Source organism: Elephantulus edwardii, unplaced genomic scaffold (genome assembly GCF_000299155.1).
Source record: "Elephantulus edwardii isolate Elephantulus edwardi_28Jun2011 unplaced genomic scaffold, EleEdw1.0 scaffold00044, whole genome shotgun sequence".
Classification (NCBI taxonomy): Eukaryota; Metazoa; Chordata; class Mammalia; order Macroscelidea; family Macroscelididae; genus Elephantulus; species Elephantulus edwardii.
Genome location: NW_006399794.1, coordinates 3,838,286 through 3,860,980, shown reverse-complemented (window position 1 = coordinate 3,860,980; position 22,695 = coordinate 3,838,286). Strand labels below are relative to the sequence as shown.

General features: G+C 43.1%; 1 protein-coding gene across 1 annotated transcript in view; it reads right to left on the bottom strand.

Annotated features, from left to right (window-relative positions):
* MRVI1 (murine retrovirus integration site 1 homolog) overlaps positions 1-22,695 on the bottom strand; it is a 96,164-nt gene that overhangs the window by 69,290 nt on the left and 4,179 nt on the right. The window contains 2 exon segments of the mRNA XM_006885414.1: positions 1,140-1,210; positions 3,596-3,696. Of these exon segments, the coding sequence (XP_006885476.1) occupies positions 1,140-1,210; positions 3,596-3,696 (172 nt within the window).

Here is a 22,695-nt window from a genome sequence, read left to right as displayed (position 1 = left end):
AACAACAACAACAAACCAACCCAAATGCAATTAAAATACTATCATTTTTACCTTTAATAACTGTGCTTTTCAATCTTTTTCTTATCATAGGATAGGTAGAAAAGAATCACATTTGAAAAGTAGGACAAAGTAGATGAAATTACTGCAGAAGAGAAATAGCCAGGCAAGAAGTCTTATCATACTTGTGGTTGACCTGGAGACCCTTACCGATAAAGTAGTCATATTATCAACCCATCTGTAACTCATCACTTATACAAGTTAGGAGGCTCAAAACTTCACTGAACTTTTTAGCCAATCACCACTTGATAGAGTATTGGCTTATTTCCAATTTTTTTGCTAATATAAATATACTGTACAAATGTTTGTGTGTTTTTCAATGTTACAAGTTTCTATTTGGGTCTTTTTAACAGCTTTTTTTACAATAGACTGTTTTTGTACAATATATTCTCCTCATTTTATCTGTCTACTTCTCAGGCTCCTTGTAGAGGATAAGCTCCATGAAGGCAGGAACCAAGTCATTCTACGTCCCTATGGCTGCCCCAGGGCCCACCCACTCCCACCAAGCCCATTCCAACTCACGGCACACTCACAGGATAGTACAGAACTGCCTCATAGCGTTTCCAAGGCTGTAAATCTTTGCAGAAGCAAAGATTACCTACTTTCTTGCTATGGAGTTGCTAGTGGATTTGAATTGCTAATTTTTCAGTTGTTAGCTGAGGACTTTAACCACTGTGTCATCAAGCCCTGAGAAAACGGACAGTAGGGTCGCCAGCTTTGTGCTTAAGACACTCCTGCCTGGATATGAGACCACACACCCAACAACAACCAGAGGTGGAGGCCTTGCCCCCTGAACCTCATCAGCTGCTCTATTTCATGCCTCTCTTTGTGCCCTCATCTTCTCCTTCATGCCTGGTTTTATCCTTTTTGCCAGAAGAATTGAATTAGCTACCACTCTGTTACAGACTCAGACTTGACAGGCTTGGCAGTTTCCCCTGTTGGGCTTGTGAGTTCGGGCTTGCCGTGGACTAAGAGACGGGAGAGAACCTGTGCTTGGCCAGGCTGCCAGACCACAGTCTTCCTACCCAAATGTACTTTTCATCTTTGGTTGCAGAAATAAGATTAATGGGTCTAGTCCTCACCCACAGAAGTCAGTGAAGAGGTGGAAACCTTCAGGTGTCGGTGAGAAAGCCTCCTATTTGGACTGTGAGCTCTGAAATGAAAATAGCCATCTTGATTAAAAAAAAAATTTAAAACTTGGAAATAAGACCAAAAAAGACACTTATATGTTACTACTTCGAACTTTGTCTAAGGGTCATCTGATTCTCAGCATGGCACTTGTTAGAAATACAAATTCTTAGGCTGAGGTCATCTGTGGTTCAGTGGTAGAATTCTTTCTTTCCATGCAGAATGCTGGTTTCCAGTTCCCCATCAGTGCACCCCAAGTGCACCCACACATTATGAAGAAAGGTCTCTATGATCTTCCAAAAACCAGCCAATGAAGACCCTATAGATAATAGCAGTAGCATGCACATGCAATCGTAGGGATGATATGAGGTGGTACAGCATTTCTTTAATTGTGCATGGGGTTGCTGTGAGTCATGACCAATTTAAGGCCAGTGAACCACATCCCAGACCTACTTATCAGAAACTCTGGGGCTGGGGCCTTGCATCTATGGTTCAGCCAATTCTCAAGGGACTTCCGATGGACAGTAATATTTGTACACCACTACTCTAGCTGGCAGCACTCGTAAACGCAACTGAAGAGATGAAACTGATTTATGAGGGGTGAACTGTCCCCTCATAAGCAAAGTCCGAGTTTTGCTACATCTTTAATGTCACGAAAACCATATGGAACTGCTCACTGTAGAAGAGTAAGTTCATGTTTACCCTGCTTCCTGAGGACTCCATTCTATTGTCATTGTCATTGTCCTTGTATACCATGGAGTTGAAACTGACTCACAGCTGGCCCTCCAGTGGGTTTTCAGAGGCAGTAAATCTCATGAGAGGTGACTACCCATCTTTCTCCCATAAAGCAGTTAGTGGATTTGAACCATGAACCTTTTTGTTGGCAGCATAATTTCTTACCACTAAGTCACCAGAGCTCCCTTCATCCCTGTTGCTGTTGTTAAATACTGTAGAGTCAGGACCAACTCATCGCTGAACCTCCAGTGGGTTTTCAGAGACAGTAAATTGCATAGGAAGAAACTGCTCATCTTTCTCCCATGGAGCAACTGGTGGATTCAAACCATGTCCCTTTGGTTTGGCAGTACAACTCCTTATCACCAGATCACCAGCACTCCCTATTTGGAAAGATGCTTTGCTTCTGTGGGAGGTGCTACAGGTTTAGGAGAGTGACAGATGCCAGCCATACACAGAAGCAGAATTTCTGATGTAATAAAACTGTGAAATTCTTTACTACACATTAGTAAGTAAGTACAAATAAGCCTCTGCTTCCTTGCTTATCAGATAATCTGACATTGCTCATTATTTACTATTTATTAGGACCCAGAGTCTGAGTTAATCTCTAACTCATTAAAAAACTCTCCTAAGATGTAAATGATTCATATCTGGTACAAATGCTGATGACTTTGGGATGGGAGAAGCGCTGGCCATCTAATTGAGCACTTTTGTTCCAACATTGTTTTCCTGACCACTGATTATATGTATGATACACACACACATTTCTTACAGCCCACTGACTCTGTTATCCAGCTAGTTCTCTCGCTAGCGACTTAAATACATGTTTGACATATGTATGAAAATGATCTTTTTATCTTGTTGAAACTTATGTTTTGGCCACTTCACTCTAGCTTGGCAGCTGCCCTAGCCTGTGCTGCTGAAAGCTGAGGCAGTAAGCCTAAGTCCCTTCCCAAGGATCTTCTCCATGGCCCTACTTTGACCAGGATCAGGATTCTACTCCAAGACTCACACTTACAGGTCTGTCTGCAAATACCTGGGGATGGGGGACAGAAACCTCTGCTTGGTTTTTGCTTTTCTCAATGATCTGCAGATACATAAGGACAAATTCAGGAAATGAAAAACAGTAATAGAAAAATCCCAATTCTTCCTCTTATTTTGAAAACCTACTTGATTGTATTTCCATCAATATAATAATACAAGAAAGAGGAAAAAATATGTATCTATATACTCTCAACAAAAATGATCAATCTGGAGTTCTGCTGGCCTAGTGGCAAAAGCTGCACTGCAATCCCGAAGGTGGTTTGAATCCATCAGATGCTCTGCTGGAGAAGGAGGGGCAATCACCTCCTGTGCCAGTAGGATCCAATTTGACGGTACATTGAAGAAGAAAAAAAAAAGATAAATCTACCATGGCCTAGTAGATAAGGAATTGTGCTGTCAATCCAAAAGCAGATGGTTCAAACCCTGCAGCTGCTCCGAGGGAGAAAGATGGGCAATTGTCTCCCATGGGATTTACTGCCTCTGAAAACCTGCTGGAGCATCAGCTATCAGTTGATTCCAACTCATTTACACATAACAACATTCACACACATGTACGCATATGGCTGTTTGACTTACATGTTCTAGAACATTTTGTTCTTCACAACACAAGGCTCAGGATTCATGGGGTCCATACCTGTTTGCCAAGCTTTTATCAGTATTGTCTTCTGGTGAACTGGCATCCCCAGTGAGGACAATCTCAGGTGGATTGCAAGATATTCCTACTGTGGGAGGGCCCTGATGGTTTGGAAGAAAAAACAGAGTTAGATAGAGGATGGTGGAAGCTCCTGAGGGAGGGTTGGAGATGGAGCATTTATTTCAGCATTATGATACTCAGAAATACCCTGAAAAGGGGATAAATGCAGTATATTCAGACTACTCATGGGAAAACAAAATGAAACAAAGATAGGTGGTTTTGTCTTCACCTCCTTTATCTCAAAGTCTTCGTTGTCATGAATTTGGAGTTGACTTATAACTGACCCTCTAGCAGGTTTCCAGAGGCTGTAAATTGCATGGGAGATTGCTCATCTTTCTTCCATGGAGCTGCTGGTGGATTTGAACCAGCAGAGAGATGCCACCTTTGGATTAGCAGAGCAACTCATTACAGACTACCCCAGTATGCAGAATATCGACAACTTTTCATGCACTACAGCCAGCCATTGCGGTGAGCACCTCCCTACTCAAAATTCTCACTGAGAATGCAGGGGAGGAATAGTGCAGAGCCCTCAAACCACAACCAGCCCCGGCTGGTGGAGGGAACAGAAACAAGGAGGAGAAGCAGTGCTGACCCAGTGCTGATATTAAGTCACCGTCCTACAGTTGTAGTTTTGGCAATTCAATAAAGGTAACTTGTTCATTTGATAAAGGTGTGCTGTTTAAGGGAAATTGTGGAATTTTAAAGTAAAAGTTTTTTAAAACAGGATAAAATTATTGTCTGCTCCTTGATTTTGAGGTATTATTTCACATTTCATAAGTAAGTAACATTCAAAATAATATGTTAGTAAAGGAATTAATTCTTAGTGGCACAAACAGTCAAGCACTTTGCTAACAGAAAGGTTCAAATCTACTCAAAGTAGACTTAGAAGAAAATTCTGGCAACTTATTTCCAAAAGGTCACAGCCATTGAAGAGTTCATGGAGTGTAATTTTACTCTGAAACATACAGGGTGACCTGACAATTGGATTTTGTCTTGGGAAATTGTAGAATAATTGGTATACTCATAAAATATAGAGTATGAATTATAAAACCATATAAAAACCCAAAACCTCACAGCCGCCAACTCAGTTCTGACTCATACTGACCTTCCAGTGGGTTTCTGGCATTGTAAATCTTTATAGGAGGAAACCGTCCATTTTTCTCCCATAGAGCATTTGATGGATTCAAACTTCTGACCTTTCAATTAGCTACACAACACATAATATATTGTGCCACCAGACCACCTTAAAATCATACCAGAGGTATAATAAATATTTGTTGAATAATTAAATTAAACAAAAGCAACATAAGGTATACAGTAAAATTCTTAAAGATACTCCCCTAAATCTGTACTTTGTCACTCCTAAATGGACAGGGGAAAAGTGGACATTAACGGAATACACATTATCTCTCTGGTTCTTTTACCTACATGTTACTACAGCATTTTTATCTCAAAGTTGTTCCCAGTTTTATCTAAGAGACCATCTAAGAGTTTTTGCCTATCTTTCTTCATCAGCTTGATGTGGTATCTGTTCTTTTCCCCTCAGCCTTTAATTTCCCATTTACTGACATGTGCCCACTGCTACCAGGCACACTATATGCACTACACAGTCTGTGCCAAAGACACCAACTCCTGTTGCTCCAGAGCACGTCACACCATCATCTCCCACAGCTGGTGGGGCTTCCTGTGGCTGTGGAGCAGTCAGTAGTGGGTAGTGGTTGCTCCCACTGCCTCTTTGTCTGGAGGGCCATGTCTTTTCAAAGCCCCTGGGCATTTGAGTTCTTACCTCCAGTGGCCCTGCTGCAGTCATGGCCTGGGGGCTGTCAATGGACTGGAGCCATGGAGCCCACGCTTGCGCTGTGTTCTTGAGTTATCCATGTGCAAGTGTTGATTTTCTTGCAAGGTAAGAAGGAGGCTGTCTCCTTTCAAGTTATACTCTAAGTGGGTCTCGCACAGCGCTGTCTAGAAGTCTCCAAATCCCGGTTTTCAGTGAACCAGCTCTTTCCATTTCCACTTGCATCCTTTCCTTCTCTTGGCTTTGCACATGAGACCGTGTGAGCTGGCAGAGTCTCTGAAGGAGAGTGCAGCCAGGGAACACTGTGTTGCTTCCCTTGTAGAAAGGGTATTTTTATTTGGAAGCCCAAAGCCAGGGCCCCAAGAAGACACTGCTTGGGCTCTGTGTTCATTCTTATCCGGGATTTCTTCAACAGGAGAGAACTGCAGAGAATGGGGGGAGGGCGGAGCACTCAGAATCTCCGAGCATTCAGAAGGGAAGTTGGCCAAGGCTGGTCAGAGGAGCAGGCACCAGTTTTGCCTACTGAATGAGTCAAACAGACCTAGACTCAAGTTTTCACTCTTCAGTTATTATCTCAGTGGCTTTTAGCAAATTATTTAACCTCTCTGTCCCTAAAGGTCAAAATATCTGATTCACAAGGTTGGTATGAGAATTAACAATGACATTGGTAAAATACCTATACATGGTATTTTCAAAAGACACTTACATTACCTTCCTGTTATTTTTCACTCTTTCAACAAACACTTCTTGGGTGAATATACACCACATACCAGGAGAATCTGATCTATAAAGACAAACTCTTCAAGGATTCACAAACTAGTCTTCATAATAAACCTAAGGTATGGGTCATATTCTGTGAGATTAAACAAGAAAATTGACTATGTAAGATGAAAACTTATGAGTAGAGAACATTTGAGCTTGTTCTTTTAGGAAAAAAATTATTTTCATTCTGTCATTCATATACTTGTTTTGTAACATTAATTACAATTATATAATGCCATTATTTATGTTGTTTTATCAAATCCTTGCTGAAGAATGGGGATCCCAGAACACTTGATTGTGCTCATGCAAAACCTATACTTGGACCAGGAGGCAGTCATCAGAACAGAGCAAGAAAACACTACATGGTTCAAAATCAGGAAAGGAGTATGTCAGGTATGCATCCTGTCTCCCTATACCTTTTCAATCTAGACACAGACAGATTATCAGGGAGGCTGGGCTCTATGAGGAGAAGTGTGGCATCAGGATTGGAGGTAGACTCATCAACAACCTGTGTTATGCAGATGACATCACTTCCCTTGCTGAAACTGGGGAGGATCTGAGGCATTTGCTGCAGAAGGTCAAGGACTGCCACCTTCAATATGGATTGAAGCCCAACATCAAGAAAACAAAGATTCTCACCACTGCACAAATTGGCAGCATCATGATAGACAGAGAGGAGACTGAGATTGTTAACAGCTTCAGCTTGTTTGGCTCTACAGTCAGCACTCTTGGTAGTAGCAGCCAGGAAATCAAAGGATGAATTGCATTTGGGAAGTCTGCTTTCAGGGACCTCTTCATAGTACTGAAGAGCAATGATGTCAGTCTAAAGACTGGCTGTGCCTGATCTAGACCATGGTCTTCACAATTGCTTGCTACACATCAGTAGGCCAGACAGTGACTAAGGATGATATAAGAAGAATCGATGCCTTTGAGTTGTGGTACTGGAGAAAAGTATAACATGTACCACGGACTATTAAGAGAGCAAACAGGTCCAACCTAGAGAGGGTGAAACCAGGCTGCTCCTTGGAGGCAAGTATTTTGAGGATCTGTCTCACATACTTTGGGCATGTTGCCAGGAGGGACCAGTCCTTGGAGGGGGACATCATGCTTGGAAGGGTGGAGGGACAGTACAAAAAGGAAGATCCTGTATGAGATGGATTGACTCTGACTAGGGTAATGGGAGTAGGTGTGTCAGAGACCATTAAATTGCCTGAAGATAGAGCAGGGTTAGAAAACATAGTGTCGCTATGAGTCACAGGTGACTTGATGGCACATAACAACAACAACAACAACAAGGGATGACTAGAAGCTGGCAAGACAAATATATCAGGAGAGAGGTTATAGGCAAAGGGAACAGTATTAGCAAAGGGCATGACTAGGAATTGGGAGACATTACTGTGACTGAATCACGTGATATATAAGGGGACAAGGTGAGGGCAAAGATGAAGCTAGAATAGGAAACTAGAAGAATAGAATTCAGTTAGTGAAGGATCTTGAATGCTATGCCAATGAGTTTGCCCAATATGGTGCTGGAGAAGGAGAATCCAAAAGGTTAGGCTTGGAAATGATTGAGAAATAATTTGATTGCCCAAAAAGAAAATAGAAATGCTGACAGAAAAATCTATCCATGAATACACATAACTTAAATTTCCTGAGGAAACAACTGAGGTTCAGTTGTTAAAGAAGCCATATTCCTCTGTAATAATATGGAGGATCTCTCTGAAAAATTAGATCTTTTCATTTGAACACTCATAGTTGACCAAGGTGGAGTGAAAAGGTATAAGCTTGATACTTGTGGCTGGAATCAGGACTGACTGACCTCCCCTCATGGTCCCTCCATGAACACAGATACCCATCTTTCCATCAGGGATTCCTCTCCTGGAAGAAATGCTCAGGGAGTTTCTTAAAAAGCATTAGCTCATTCTATAGACCATATCACCGTGATGGGCTGATGATAAGCCTGCCAGCATGTTTTCTCCTCTCGTTACATTGTCCCTCAGTTCTCATAACTGAGAACTAAAATAGTCCAATACCTACTCTGTCTCAGAAGAGGCGATAATAAAATGGTATGCATGTATACAGTTTTATAGAGGTCATACAGTTTACAAATACTCATTAAAACACAATAGCACTAAAATGAGTGGTGGTTTGACTTTAAAAGAACTATTTCTCACCATCCTCTGTCCACCAGGCTGGCCTGGCTGGGGCCAGGCAAGCAGCAGGAAGGCTGGAGGTTTCCAAAGGGAAGCAGGAGGATCCTGGGTCATGATGTGAGGAACAGGATTCAGAGAAGCTTCTGAGGTGAAGAAGGGGAAGCAGTGTGTCAAAATTGCAAGTGATTGGTTGGTTTTGGGAATAAGCAGGGCCAGGAGCAAGTGCAAAGTCACCTGAGAGCTGTGAAAGATGGAGGAATAGGAGAACTTCATACTGCACACATTCTGTAGTGAGCAAGCTGTTGTTGCTGTTGAGTACCAAGTGGGGACTGACTGACTGCTGAGCCTCCAGCAAGTTTCCAGAGGCCGTAAATTGTATGGAAGGAGAGTGCTTGACTTTCTCCAGTGGAGAATACCTTTGAGTTTGTAGCACAACTCTTTACCACTAAGCTCCCAGCGCTCTCTAGTGAGCAAGTAGAGTAGGAATTTCCCAAGGCTTTTCTTCACATCATCCATTGATTTTCTAGTTGGTGCTCTGAAAGAATTGGTAAAAACCAAGGCCCAGGAATTGACGGCATACCAATTGCATATTTCAACAAACAGATGCCACCCTGGACGCACTCATCAAGTTGTGCCAAGAAATCTGGAGGACAACTACGTGGCCAACTGACTTGAAGAGATATCTATATTTGTTCCCATTCCAAAGGTGACCAGACAGAGTGTGTAAAATATCAAACAATATCAATATCACAGGCAAGCAAGATTCTGCTGAAAATTATCCCAAAACTATCAGCAAAGAACTGCTGGATGTGCAGGCTGGGTTTAGGAGAGGTTGTGGTACTAGGGATATTATAGCTAATGTTAGATGGATTTTGGCTGAAAGCAGAGAGTACCAGAGGAATGTCTATCTGTGCTTCATTGAATATGCAAAGGTGTTTGACTGTGTGAATCACAAAAAAACTGTGGCTGTCTCTGAGAAGAATAGGAATCCCAGAACATTTGATTGTGCTTATACGAAACCTATACTTGGACCAAGAGGCAGTTGTCAAACCAGAGCAACTGCAGGGTTCAAAATCATGAAGGGTGTACATCATGGATGTGTCCTATCTCCATACCTTTTCAATCTGTATGCAGAATAGATCATGTGAGAGGCTGGGCTCTATGAGGAGTGTGGCATCAGTATTGGAGGAAGACTAAATAACATTATGTAGATGGAACAATCCTGCTCGCTGAATCTGAGGAGGACATGAAGCACTTGTTGCAGAAGGTCAAGGTCTGCAGCCTTAAATATGTATTGAGGCTCAACATAAAGAAAACAAAGATTCTCACCACTGGGCTGATTGGAAGTATCATGATAGACAATGAAGAGATTGATATTGTTAACAGCTTTAGTTTGCTTGGTTCCAGCAGTCAGGAAATAAAAAAATGAATTGCATTGGGAAAGTCAGCTATCAGAGATTTCTCCAGAGTAGTGAAAAGCAATGAAACAAGTCTGGAGACAAAGGTGCATCTGATCAAGGCCATAGTCCTTGCAATTACTTACTATACATCAGAAAGCTGGACAATGACTAGTAATGATAGAAGGAGAGCGGATGCCTTTGAGCTGTGGTGCTGGAGAAGAGTACTGAATAAATTATGGTCTACTAGGAAAACAAACAGGTTCATCCTGGAGAGGGTGAAACCAGGCTGCTCCTTAGATGCAAGGATTCTAAGGCTTTGTCTGACATAATCTGGGCATTTTGCAAGGAGGGACTAGTCCTTGGAGAGGGACATCATCCTTGGAAAGGTGGAGGGACAGCGCAAGAGAGGAAGACCTTCAATGAGATGGATTGATTCAGTGACTGGGGTAATGAAGGTAGGTGTGTCAGAGACAATAAAGTTGGCAATTGAGCAGGTTTCAGGGCTATTGTATATAGGGTTGCTATGAGTAACAAGCAACTTGATGGTACATAACAACAATTGGTAGAGACTCTTGGATGTCAATTAAAGAATTGACTGAAAGGAGTCATGAAGGCAGTGATGTTAAGTGCTCTGCTGCTAACTAGAATGTCAGCAGTTCTAACCCATCAGCTGCTTAGTAGGAGAAAGATGTGGCAGCACAATTCTAAAGAGTAAGGACTTAGAAATCCCATTGGGCTTCTGATACCTTGTATAGTATCACAAGTTGCCAGCATTGACTCAATAGCAATGGGTTTGGCTTTGGTTTAGTGGTTTGGTTGATATGAGTAGTGTTTACAATGATTTTAATTAGTTGCATCATTTCATAATCTGAAAGATCTCGGTTTCCTGCTTTTTTAAAAAACCCAAGAGAGCAAATGATCTGCGGCCTACCTTTCTGGGAAGTCACTGTCAGCTAGAGTTGTCTTAAATTGGCCTGCCTTAATCATTTATGCCAAGGTTGAGCTAAGATAGTCTCTGAAACTCTTCCTAGTTAACACAATAAAATTGGAAGTGGGCTAGAAGTACCTCTTATACATGACCAGGCAGCATACTCGGCACTACTGTGCGGTAAGAGATGACAGGCACTAAGCTGATGCTTCTGATTCAAATGTTCTGCTTCCTGGCTGAGGGCAGCTTAGCAGCAAAACTCCCTTGAGTTAATTTCACTACATGAGATAAGAATTCTCTCACTTGAAGGAGGCTTGGGGCGGGGGTGACCATACAGAAAGGCTAAAAAATGTCATGGTTGGAAGTAACAAGTATACGACCAAGTACACGTGATCCCAAGCTGGATAAAAATATATAGGCCTGAAGCAAATGAGGAGAAATCCTCTAATCCTTTGATGGAATGTTCTGGAATGCTCTTGCTCTTTCCTCCCAGTGTGTGCAAATATAGAAATAATAAGATCAAAGTGTTTTCCTAATCAGCTCACAGAATGGTTGAACAACTTTCCCCAGGTTTCTGCAAAATTGTTTTTGTGAGGCACATTCATGTCTTTCTTGGGCTGTTTTTAACTTTAACAGGAACTAGGGAGAGATTCGTCTACAAGAAAACGTGGGAAGATTCCAGGGGCCCGCTGGGGTGATTTATGCCAGATTTTAACACAGTGTTAATATCTTTTCCAGCTGTCACTGTGAGCTGACGAAGAGGCGGCAGGACCCTGGGGAGGCTGGCCAGGCAGCGAGTGTGTCCAAATGAAGGGGATGTTGAGAAATCCTACAAGACTACTTCTCCTGTACTCCTTCAAGGTGGACTTGAAGGCTCTCAAGCTCAAGAGCCAGAACTGTTCATTGCATAGCCTTCCCTCACTAGCAGGGTGACCTTAGGCAAGTTACCTCAACTCTCAAGGGAGTTACAAGAAGTAAATGAGTTGAAAAACAAGGATGCCAGATCAAATACAAAATGCTGTTACATTTGAATAAGAATATCCAAAGACTAATTTTTTTTAAGTCTAAGTATGCCCCAAAATGTTCATAGACATACCTGCATTTTCTTTTGCTATAGATAACAAAAGAGAAATCAATGCCTTTGAGTTGTGGTGCTGGAGAAGAGGCTTGAACATACATACCATCGACCACCAAGAAAACAAACATGTCTGGCTTGGAGAGGGTGAAACCAAGTTTCTCCTTGAAGGCTAGGATTTTGAAGCTCTATCTCACATACTTTGGGCATGTGGCCAGGAGGGACCAGTCCTTGGAGAAGGACATTATGCTCGGAAGGGTGGAGGGACAGCACAGGAGAGGAAGACCTGGATGAGATGGATTGACACATTAACTGGGACAATGGGGGTTGGTGTGTCAGAGTCAGAGAGACTGGCTCAGAACTGTATAGGCTTCAGAACTGTTGTACATAGGGTTGCAGGCGACTCAACAGCACATAAACAACAGCAATGTATCTGGCAACTCTATTACAGAAAAACTCTTGGAATGTTATCTGGTATCTAGTGAAAGCTCAGTAAATGCTGTATGTTGCATTTCATTCTCTTTAAAGTTGAGCTAATGACTTTGGAATTTGGTTTTGAGGAACTATGGTGCTTGGTTCTGGATCTAATAAATTAGTTAGGAGAGCTTATTCCTCCTAGGTCTGCCCACTGAGCCTCCCTGGAGCATCTAGCCACACATGCCCAAGTAATTAATGAGTGCCAGAGAAACTCACCTCCATGCCTGCTTTCACTTGGCATCTCTCCCTTTCTCAGTCTTTGCTTCACAAACCAAGTCCTGATGCTCTTGCTGGGGTAAATTGCTAACTCTGAACCTTGCTATGATACATACACAAGAGACAAAGAAACAAATGTGGGTAAAGCGACATGATGTCAGATCTACTGTGTGTCGTGTCTTGTCCTGCTATATTTCAAGCATTTTTCTCATTTAATTCTCCCAGCAATATTGTTCCTGGACCTCAGGACACACATCTTCAGCCTGGGAAAGGTAATACCTTTCAGCCTTGTAGAACTGTGAAAAGGAAGTGTGAGGAGCAAGTCGTGAACATGGAGAAAGTGATTGGCATAATTCTTTTCACATTTCCCTTCCTGTCTTACCAATAAAAATGTTTAATTGCCCAAAGTTTTGCAGCTTGTAAGTATACTTATTAATACTGACTAAAGCACCAGCACTGTTGACTTTCGTGATCTGCATCCTCCCACAGCACCCTGTTTGTCTTTAGTCTCATCCTAGAGGCCCCTACCCCTCCTCTCATGTCCTCCTCACCACATCCTGTCATAAGCTTCCTCCTCTAATAAGTCCCCCTGGCAGCACAAGGCTGAACACACACGTGGAAGAAGGTATCAGAGGCACAGCACGCCCTTGGCACCCCTCTCACCTTCGCGTGGGCCAAACCCTCAGAGATCCACTTTTCTCTCCGAGTACCAACTGAGCACTGTGGGGTTGGAGCAGCTTCTGGTAGATGACCGTATAAGTCAGCAGGTCACATTTTGTTCTCTTTAAATAAATATTTTTTTAAATTTTATTAGTTTTAATGAACATTTACAGGGATTTGGGGTTTTCATTCCTTCATTGCTGCACCATTCTCTCTACCCTCCTCCCCAGTTTGTTCTTCTTCCCCGCCATCTGAATGTCTGTTTCTTTAAATAAATCTTATAGAAACATTTAAATGTTTATTTCACTCATAAATTCCCAGGAATGCACAATGGTTTCTTAACCGCCTCAGCCTGGGGATAAATATAGGCCAGTGTCATAGATGGGAATATTAGCTTCGTTTCCCCACTGTCACGTGAGCAAGCCTGGAATAGGAAGTTTTAAGGAACAGCACCAGCACCAGCCCAGGCAGGAATGTGGATTTTAGCTCCGACAAATGGACCCTGGAGGGCAGCCTAGGAGAGGAGGATCTACTCAAGGCTGTCATTGTTAGATGTCGTAGAGTTGACGCCAACTCACGGGACAACAGATGGAGACCTCACCTCAACTTCAGCCGTCCTCACAGCTTCCACTGTGCTTAAGCCCACTGTCGTAGTCACTATGCCAATCCACCTCTTTGAAGGACTTCCTCTCCTTATCTGATCCTCCACTTTTTAAAGCACATTCTCTTTCCCCGACGACTGGCCCTTCCTGACAACATGTTTTACCAGCACAGGGGAAGCAAAGGCTTACAGTCTTGCCTCTGAGAAGAAGCCTGGTTGAACGTCTTCCAAGACAAGTTGGTTTGTTCTTTTGGCATTCCAAGATACATTCAACAATCCTTGCTGGCACTGCAATTTAAAGGCATCAATATCAAGTCTTTGTTCTTCATTATTCATTGTCTAACTTTCACAAGCATAGAGAACAACTGGAAATATTATGACTGGGGTCAGGTGCACCTTAGTTTTTAAACTGACATCTTTGCTCATTAGCACTTTAAAGAGACCAAATCACAATATGCCTTTGATTTCTTGACTGAAGTAAATCTTTAAATATTCCCATAATATTTATTTAAGGAGAACAGATGACCTGCTGCTTTCATGATGTTGAATCTGGTGCCAAATAAAATTAAATCACTGACAAAAGGCAGTGTGGGTAATAGAGAGACTATGGGCTCTGCAATTTGGCAGGGGTGGGCCCAAATCCTACCATGATGACCTTGGACAAGAAACTTAACTTGATGTTGTAATGACCTCTGTTTTGGGGGTTGTTTTAAGGATTATGTTAAATAAGGCAGTAATGGTGAGGATGACAGAAGAATTGTGGTGCAGAGGACAGTACTGAATATCCATTTCGTGGAATGCCAAGAGACTTGTGTCTGCCGAGGAGGAAGTGTAACCACCAGTGTGCTCCTTAGAAGCCAGGAGGGTGAAACTTTATTTCACATATTTTGGCATGTTGTCAGGAGGAACCAGCCCTTAGAAAAAGACATCATACTGAGAAAAGTGGACTGCCAGCAAAAGAGAGGAAGACCTTCCACAGCATGTATTGATCCAGTGGCTGTAACAATGGGAGCAAACATGTTGAGATTGTGAGAAAGCCGCTGAGTAAAGCAAAGTTCAGCACAGGCGTGCTATGAGTTATAGTCAACTCGAGGGCAGTGACCAATGACGACGACAACAACACGGTGATAATGATGGTGGGGAAAGTGGTGGGGAAGGGTTATGACGACTGTCATGACTGTCTTCCCAGATCCTTGTCTCCTGGTCTGCAGGGATATCAGGGAATGTCTTTGTAGAGAGGAGCCCTAACCACAAAGAGGAGCTGGCTCTCTTGTGACAGGATGAAAGCACGCTCTCGGGACTCCCAAGAATATTGTTATTGAGGGAGCAAGTCCTGAAAGCACAGTAGAGAGTGCAAGTGCCTCTGCTGAGCTCTGCTGACCATGGGTTTTTTCCTCCCCACCAAGGACTGAGTGCTGGTTACCTGGCTCCCTGAAATCTCTGGAGTGTCCGCCCAGGAAGGAGGACTTGTGCCCAGGCCTGCTCTGACTCTGGTGGACCCTCTTTGCTGCCACTGTCGACTTTATTCCTAAAATCCAGAAATCTTGCCTTCTACACCACATATGACATGTTATGACACATAAACAGACTTCAGGAGTTTGTGGATACACATAATGGTCAGCAATCTCATTCTTCAGTGAAACACTCATCCATCTGTCCACCAGCCATTCATTTGTCCCATCTCTCTTCCCAATACTTTCCCTAGGTCCATTTCTCAGCAATATTTCTATTATTCAACAACTTTTTCTATTCAGCCATTTAAGCATTTACTCAACAAATAACCATCCCCTCATCTATTTACACAAACATCTGTCCATCCACACTTGCTTCCCTAAGCTTCCATCACATTAGTGTCTACGATGAGGGTTAGAGACACACATATGTAAAATATAGCCCTGCCTCTGAACAGCTCACACACAATCCGGCAAGGCTTAATGGAGAAACAAAGAATAAATAACACACAATACTCAACAGTTCACAGTAGAAACAAGGGACAAACTATTGCAGTATACACTCCAGCTGTCTATAACCATCAGCGTTTCTAGAACACTCTCTGCTTTGACATAGCTGCTTCTGCAGCTTCAGTGTCATCACTCTTGCTTGGTGACTGGTCCACCAGTTCCTGGTCAGACTGTCATCTTGACCCATCCCAAGTCTTAGCTTCTTTTCCTTGGAGGGTGGGACATCAAGCATTGTTCCACGTGCCCACTTCCTCTGGCATCCAGGACAACTGCTTTACTGCTGAGTGAGACCCGGGTGTGAAGTGAAGCTGGCAAGAACAATCTGGCAGGAGCTTTAGGTTTAAATCTTCACTCAGCCAGACAAAACAAAATGACCTTTAGTAGTTACATAACCTCTCAGAGATTCAGCTTGTAAATGTTTTCCCTTCATTTGAAAAATACAGCTTCTCTGAACCTAAATCTCTGTATGGCTTACATCACAGCAGTGCCGAAGGATCAATTGCAATGGCATTTGTGAGAGTATTTTATATATTGTTTTGTGCTGAATTACGTACTGTGCAAAGTACTATGAGCTGAGTGCTTTGCTTAGTAGTTTACACATATGATTTCTGGCGTCTATAAAGTCAAGCTGCCTGGTTTTAAATCTAGGTTCAGTGACTTAATTGTGTCATTTGCTTCACACTCAGATATGTGCCGTGCAGGGTTCATTCACTCTGCCATGCTAGAAATCTTGCATTTCTATGATTCAGGGCATTTCCTGCACCCTCTGGAACTTCTGGCTGTTGGGGAAACCCTTGTTGGTCCTCTTCTGAATGGACAGAACAAGCAGAGTTGGTCCACCCCAATAACTGAAGGTAATGAATTAGAATGGGTTTCTTGACGCTCTGCCAGAGAAGGAGGCGCAATATCCTCCTGTACCAGTCAGATCTGATTTGACAGTACACGCACACAAAATTAAAAAATAAAATAAAATAAAAATAAGAATGGGTTTCTTACTACATTGGCAAAAATCGGGGGGGGGGGAGGAAATAAAGATTTGCTATGGTAGCAGCTACTATGGTCTATGATTCTGAGCCAAAACAGAAGGCGGCTGACAGGCTTGGCTTTGTCACCAGAGAATCAATGCATTCCACAAGCAGATACCTTCCTCTTATAGCCACACCCAGAGGGCTGCGTCCCTGGCGCTCCTATTAATGTCAGGTACTTCAAAGGGGAGTTTGGGAGGGGTCACTAGTTAGTTGGGTGCAGTGAACTTATGCCAATAATACACTGCCGCCTAAGAGGGCTAAGCGTAAATTCCAGGCTAGAGGATAAAAAACATGAAGCATACTGTGAAATTTTATTAAGACCTAGAATAAGAGTAATGGGTATGAGTGGACTGAACCAAGAAATGGCATGGTGGTCTGTGCTTGCAGGAGTCAATTTGTTGGCTCTGCAGTGTGGCTGGATAAAGAGAAAAGGGTTTTCACTTTCAACACAAAGATGGGCATGTGTTATTGTTGTTGTTCGGTGCCAGTGAGTTGAGTATGACTCACAGTAACCCTATAAACAACAGATCTGAACCCTGTCCTTTTCTGTGCCACCCTCACATTGCTGCAGTCACTGTGTCACTGTCATTCCACCTGGTTGAGGGTCTTCTTCTCCTTCACTGTCCCTCCACCTTTCCAAGAGTAATTTCCCTCTCCAGAGAATAACCTTTGTGGTAGGTATGTATAGCAGAATCTTATCAGGAAATGTGACCTTGGGTTTTACTCGCTGTCCCCCTGAGCTCATGCACCTAATGGGGAAGTGCATAGAAGTTGGTGTTATTGCTTCCAGAAGAGGTTTGGTAAAGGTCCAGTACCACAAGCTGCCATTCTGTGGAGTTCACAGAACGATGATGAGTTTCGTAGAGACTCAAGTTGGTTGGTCCCTTTCAGACAAGTGGCTTTAGAGGCACAGGAGAATATCCCTTTGGCCCGGCATCGGAGTTCACAGAGAAGGCCTTAGAGGCAAAGCCAACAGTGTGAAGTGGGAAGTAGAGAATAAAACCATGGGATCTAGGGCCAGGCTACCTGAGCTAAAATCCTAGCCTCTCATTTCTTTACAAACTATAAGACTTTGGCAGAAGATACTTAACTTCTCTGTGTTTGTTTTCTCAGTTTTGAATGGGGAGGCTAATACCTCCCAGGGTTGACTGAACATTCAATGAGTAGATAAAGTAGAACTGCAGGAGTGGCATCCACTTCCTAAACAACATGCCTCCAGAAACTCTATGAACTTTGATAAATGTCAATAGTTGTAGAAGGGCTTGAGGTCTTTTGTTCATAGGGTCACTATGAGTCATACTCGACTCAAAGGCTATCAACAACAACAACATTCATGATAGAGAACAGATTGAGATTATTAACAACTTCAGCTTGCTTGATCCCACAATCAACACTCTTGGCAATCAGGATAATTTCCAGCAATCAGGAAATCAAAAGACGAATTGCATTGGGAAAGTCTGCTGTCAGGGACCTCTCTAGAGTATTGAAGAGCAATGATGTCAGTCTGGAGACTAAGGTGTAGCAGTACAGGCTATGGTATTAGCAACTACTTGCTATGCATCAGAGAGCTGGACAATGAAAAAGATAGATGCCTTTGAGTTGTAGTTCTGTACATATCTCACATGGCCAGGAGGGACCAGTCCTTGGAAAAGGACATCATACTTGGAAAGGTGGAGGGACAGGATAAGATAGATTGACTTAGTGGCTGGAGAAATAGTATTAGGTCTGTCAGAGATGATAGGTTTGGCACAGGATAGGGCCGGGTTCAGAGCTATTGTATATAAGGTCGCTATGAGTTGCAGGTGACTCAGTGGCACACCAAACTAACGTATTGTTAGTAAATGGCTATGGGTGTGATAAAGATGAGATGCGAGAGGAGGGCTTGGTCACAGAGACATGCCAGGACAGAAGATGTGAAAGATAAGAAGTCAGCTTATGAGCTCATAATTATCTGCCCTGGTTCTTCTAGAAATCCTTGGAAGAAGGAGGACAGTGGTCTAGGCAGAAGCTAGAACTAATGAAATAAGGGTTCTTAAGGTAACTTGAGCCTCTCTGTACCTTCAGGCTTGGAAAGCACCTATGAGGAGGCCGTGCTTTCCACTGAGTCCACTTTATAATACAGTTGCTGGTCACAACCCAGAGAATCACTGATGCTCTGGGCAGAGTATACCTGAGACCCGGAGCCAGGCAGGGCAGTATGACTGGCTGGTATGTGTCTAAAGAAGGAGCTGGAGGCTGTTGTGGAGGCCAAGGATTGAAGGAACTAGAGGGAAAGAGGTTCTGAGAAGATCTAGAAACTTCTTTCCTATATCTGCAGGGTTTAACTCCACTGCGGTCCACTGTGGAGAGCAGACCTGAGAGAGACTTACTGAGGAGGGAGATCCTAGCATGACCAGGAAGAAGAGCCAGCCAATCATGGCACAGGCTCCCTTCTGAGGTGATGAACTTCCAATACAGGGATGGTCCTACAGATCCCCAAGACCCAGCTCAGGAAACTCAAATGCAGTAGATCTAGGGTGACTGACACATTATGGCTAAAGGGGCTACTGTTCAAACAGAGGAAGGGAACACTACATGGTTCAAACTGAACAACGGTGTGCTTCAGGGTTATATCTTTCTTGATACCTATTCAATCTGTATGCCAAGCAAATCATTCAAGAAGCTGGACTCTACGAAAAAGAATGTGGCATCAGGATCAGAGGAAGATTCATCACTAGCCTACATTATGCAAACGATACAGCCTTACTTGCTGAAAGTGAGGAGGACGTTGAAACTATTGATGCTGAAGATCAAAGAATACAGCCTTCAATATGGATTGAATCTCAATGTCAAGAAAACAAAATTTTCCATGGCTGGATTGATAGGCAATATTATTATAGATAGAGGAAAGACTGAAATTGTCAAAAATTTTGTCTTACTTGGATCCACAGTCAGTACTCTGGTACCAGCAGTCAGGAGATCAGAAAACATATTGCACTGGGGAAGTCTGCAGTCAGGGACCGCTTCAAATTACTGAGGAGCAATGATGCCAGTTTGAGGAGTAAGGTGCTCCTGATTGAGGCCATGGTCTTTTCAGTCCCTTGAAATGCATCTGAGAACCAGATAATGAAAAAGGATGACAAAGGGAGCTCTTGTAGCTTAATGGCAAGAAGCTGTGCTACAATCCTTAAAAAGGATGGCAAAAGAAAAATCAATGCCTTTGATTGTTGCTGTTGTTGATTTACTTTGAGTCAAGCATGACTCATAGTGACCCTATGAACAAAAGGCCTAAAGCCCCTCTCCAACTGTTGACATTTATCGAAGTTCATAGAGTTTCCAGAGGCGTGTTTTTTAGGAAGTGGACGCCACCCCTGCTTCCAAGACTGTCAAAAAAGAAACAGTTATGTCTTAGAGAAGGTGAAGCCAGAGTGCTCCTTGGAGGTAAAGATGACAAAGCTTCATCTCGCATACTCTGGGCATGCTGCTAGGAGAGGCTTTTTCTTGGAGAGGGACATTATTCTTGGCAAGGTGGAGGAATGGTGAAAGATAGAAGACCCTCAACCAGATGGACTGATACAATGACAGCAACAATGGGCTGGAGTATGTCAGAGATTATGAGGATGGCACAGGAAAGGTCAGGGTTCAGATCTGTTGTTCGTAGAGTCATTATGGGTTATACTCAACTCGATGGCACCTAATAATAGCAGGGTAGCTGAAGAATCTGGGGTTTAACAAGCTCCTGAGGTGACTTGTTTGGGGTCCACTGACATGGACAGCGAGGCTTAAAGGTGATCTGTGATCTGGAATTCCTATTAGTGCTGAGAACCTGTCATTCTGTGGTCCCTTAAGGTCCCAGGCTTGTGTCCTAATAGCTCCTGTTCCTGTAAAACTCTCTTGTCTATGAGTTCATCCTTCGAGTTCTCGCTTCTCTCTCTCCTTCCCCCACTCCCAAGAGATAACCCTGGAAGCAATGCTCTGGGCATAATCTCACAGAAAACATCCTACAGCTTCAGTGTTTCGTGCTTGGTGTGGGAAGGCCTCAGCTAGTGTTCATGCCAGCAATGGGAAATGGGATCGGGGGCCTGAGGCATCAGAACTAGGACTGGACTCCAGGGAACTGTAAACCTAGAAGGATGATCTGTTCTTTGCCTGCCTCGCAGAGTGTGAGTTAACGCGGTACCAGGAACTCTAGCTGAGTCTTCCTAGCCAGACCCACTTGTCCAGCTGCCTGGCTTCCCCTGCTCTGAGGGATTCAGGCTCCAAGCCCTGGAGGCTCCAGGCCAGTTCACAAGGGCTAACTCTTTCTGTGTCCCTGAAAAACACAATAAAGCTTGTCTGGTGCATAAAAGAAGATGAGAAACTTACTTACTTACTTACTTATTATATATATATTTTTCCCCCCCGAGAAACTTTTTATTGACAGTGCCTTGTTAGTCTCTGGAGAATTCAAAGAAGGTAGAGAATTTTTTTTTTAAAGTTGGATCTGGTGAGATTCTCAGTTTGTGGCTCTAAACTGGCCAGCTTCTTGGTTCCTTAGGCCAAAGAAGAGACTTGAGAGTAGATTGAACTGGAAAAGTCTCAGAAGCAACAAACACCACTTGTGGATAACAGATGAAGAAGAAGAAACACAGAAGTTAGTAGACTTGCATATGGTCTCCTGATGAGGATGTGCAGGAGCTGAGATTCCGATCTGCCCATAGAGCTGTACTCTTCATTCCTGTGCTATGTTCCCTCCATGACAGGAATTGGCCTTCCTTGCTCTTGGATCACCTGAAGTCTTCATGGGTTCTTTCTTCTGAGCTCCAGCAATGCAGAAGCTATTGGTGCCTGAAAACATGGTCTTAGATATCTTAATTTTCCATAAGCACAGAAGAATCATAGCATTTGAAGGGCCTTCAGAATCCACCCCTTCATTTTCTAAAAGTCTGGTTCTGGCTCAAGGTCACAGATGAGTGAACTCAAGAACTGCAAGCTGTAGCTCCAACTTGCTATTGTTATGTACCACTGAGTCAGAAATGACTCAAAGCTAGACCCTCGAGCAGGTTTTCAGAGACAGTAAATTGTATGGAAGGAAACTGCCCATCTTTCTCCTGCAGAGCAGCTGGTGGATGTGAAGAGCTTGGCTTTGGGATGGCAGTGCAACTCCTTACCATTAAGTCACCAGAGCTTCCTCCAACTTGGTAACAAGAGCTTTTCTGCCCTTGACTGTGTATTGGGCTCTTAGATCCCTTCCCTGCTTGACGACTCCTAGCATTTACCTGAACACTCAGCTTAACAGAGCTCTTCATATATGGCATTTGAAGCCAGGATGGCTAGAAGGATCAGTGAGGTTTTGTGTCGTCTTGTTTGTAACTCCTGAAGAAAAACTTTGAAAGTCTTTTAAGTTAGTTTGTAACCACAAGGAGCTTAATTCAATGCAAAAAGATGTCTTAATTTAAGGTGAACTCCATCCTTTGTTAAAGACCTTTATTCTTGAGAAGCATACATGGCAGCTGTTTAAGGAAAAGTTTCAGGACTTGGGAGATATATCTTTCATGAGATTCATGCTTAAGAGCACTACAATTACTAGTGAAATGGAAGAAGTCAGAGATGACCGCTGCATGATAAAGTCTTGAGCAGGGAAGTAGAGTTGCTTAGGAACCAGAACCTAGCAAACTCATGACCAGCAGATAACAGAGCTGTAACATGGGGAATCCAGTTGTGTTTTGCATTATGTTGCCATTTACATCTTTAGCCTCAAGTTTTGTTTTTTTATTTCATTTTTTAAAAAATAATTTTAATGAACATTTACAGAGAATTTGGATTTCCATTCATTCATTGCTGCACTTCTCTCCCTGCCCAGCCCTCTTCCCCCGCCCCCCAGTTTGCTCCTCTCTTTCAAAAGTAAAAGAAAGACTCCCTCCCTGGTACACAATCCCCCCACACCCCTCCCACCGCCCCAAGTACATTCCACTATGCAACCTTAATTGTGGACTCTTGTGATAACCATAATACCCTATCATACA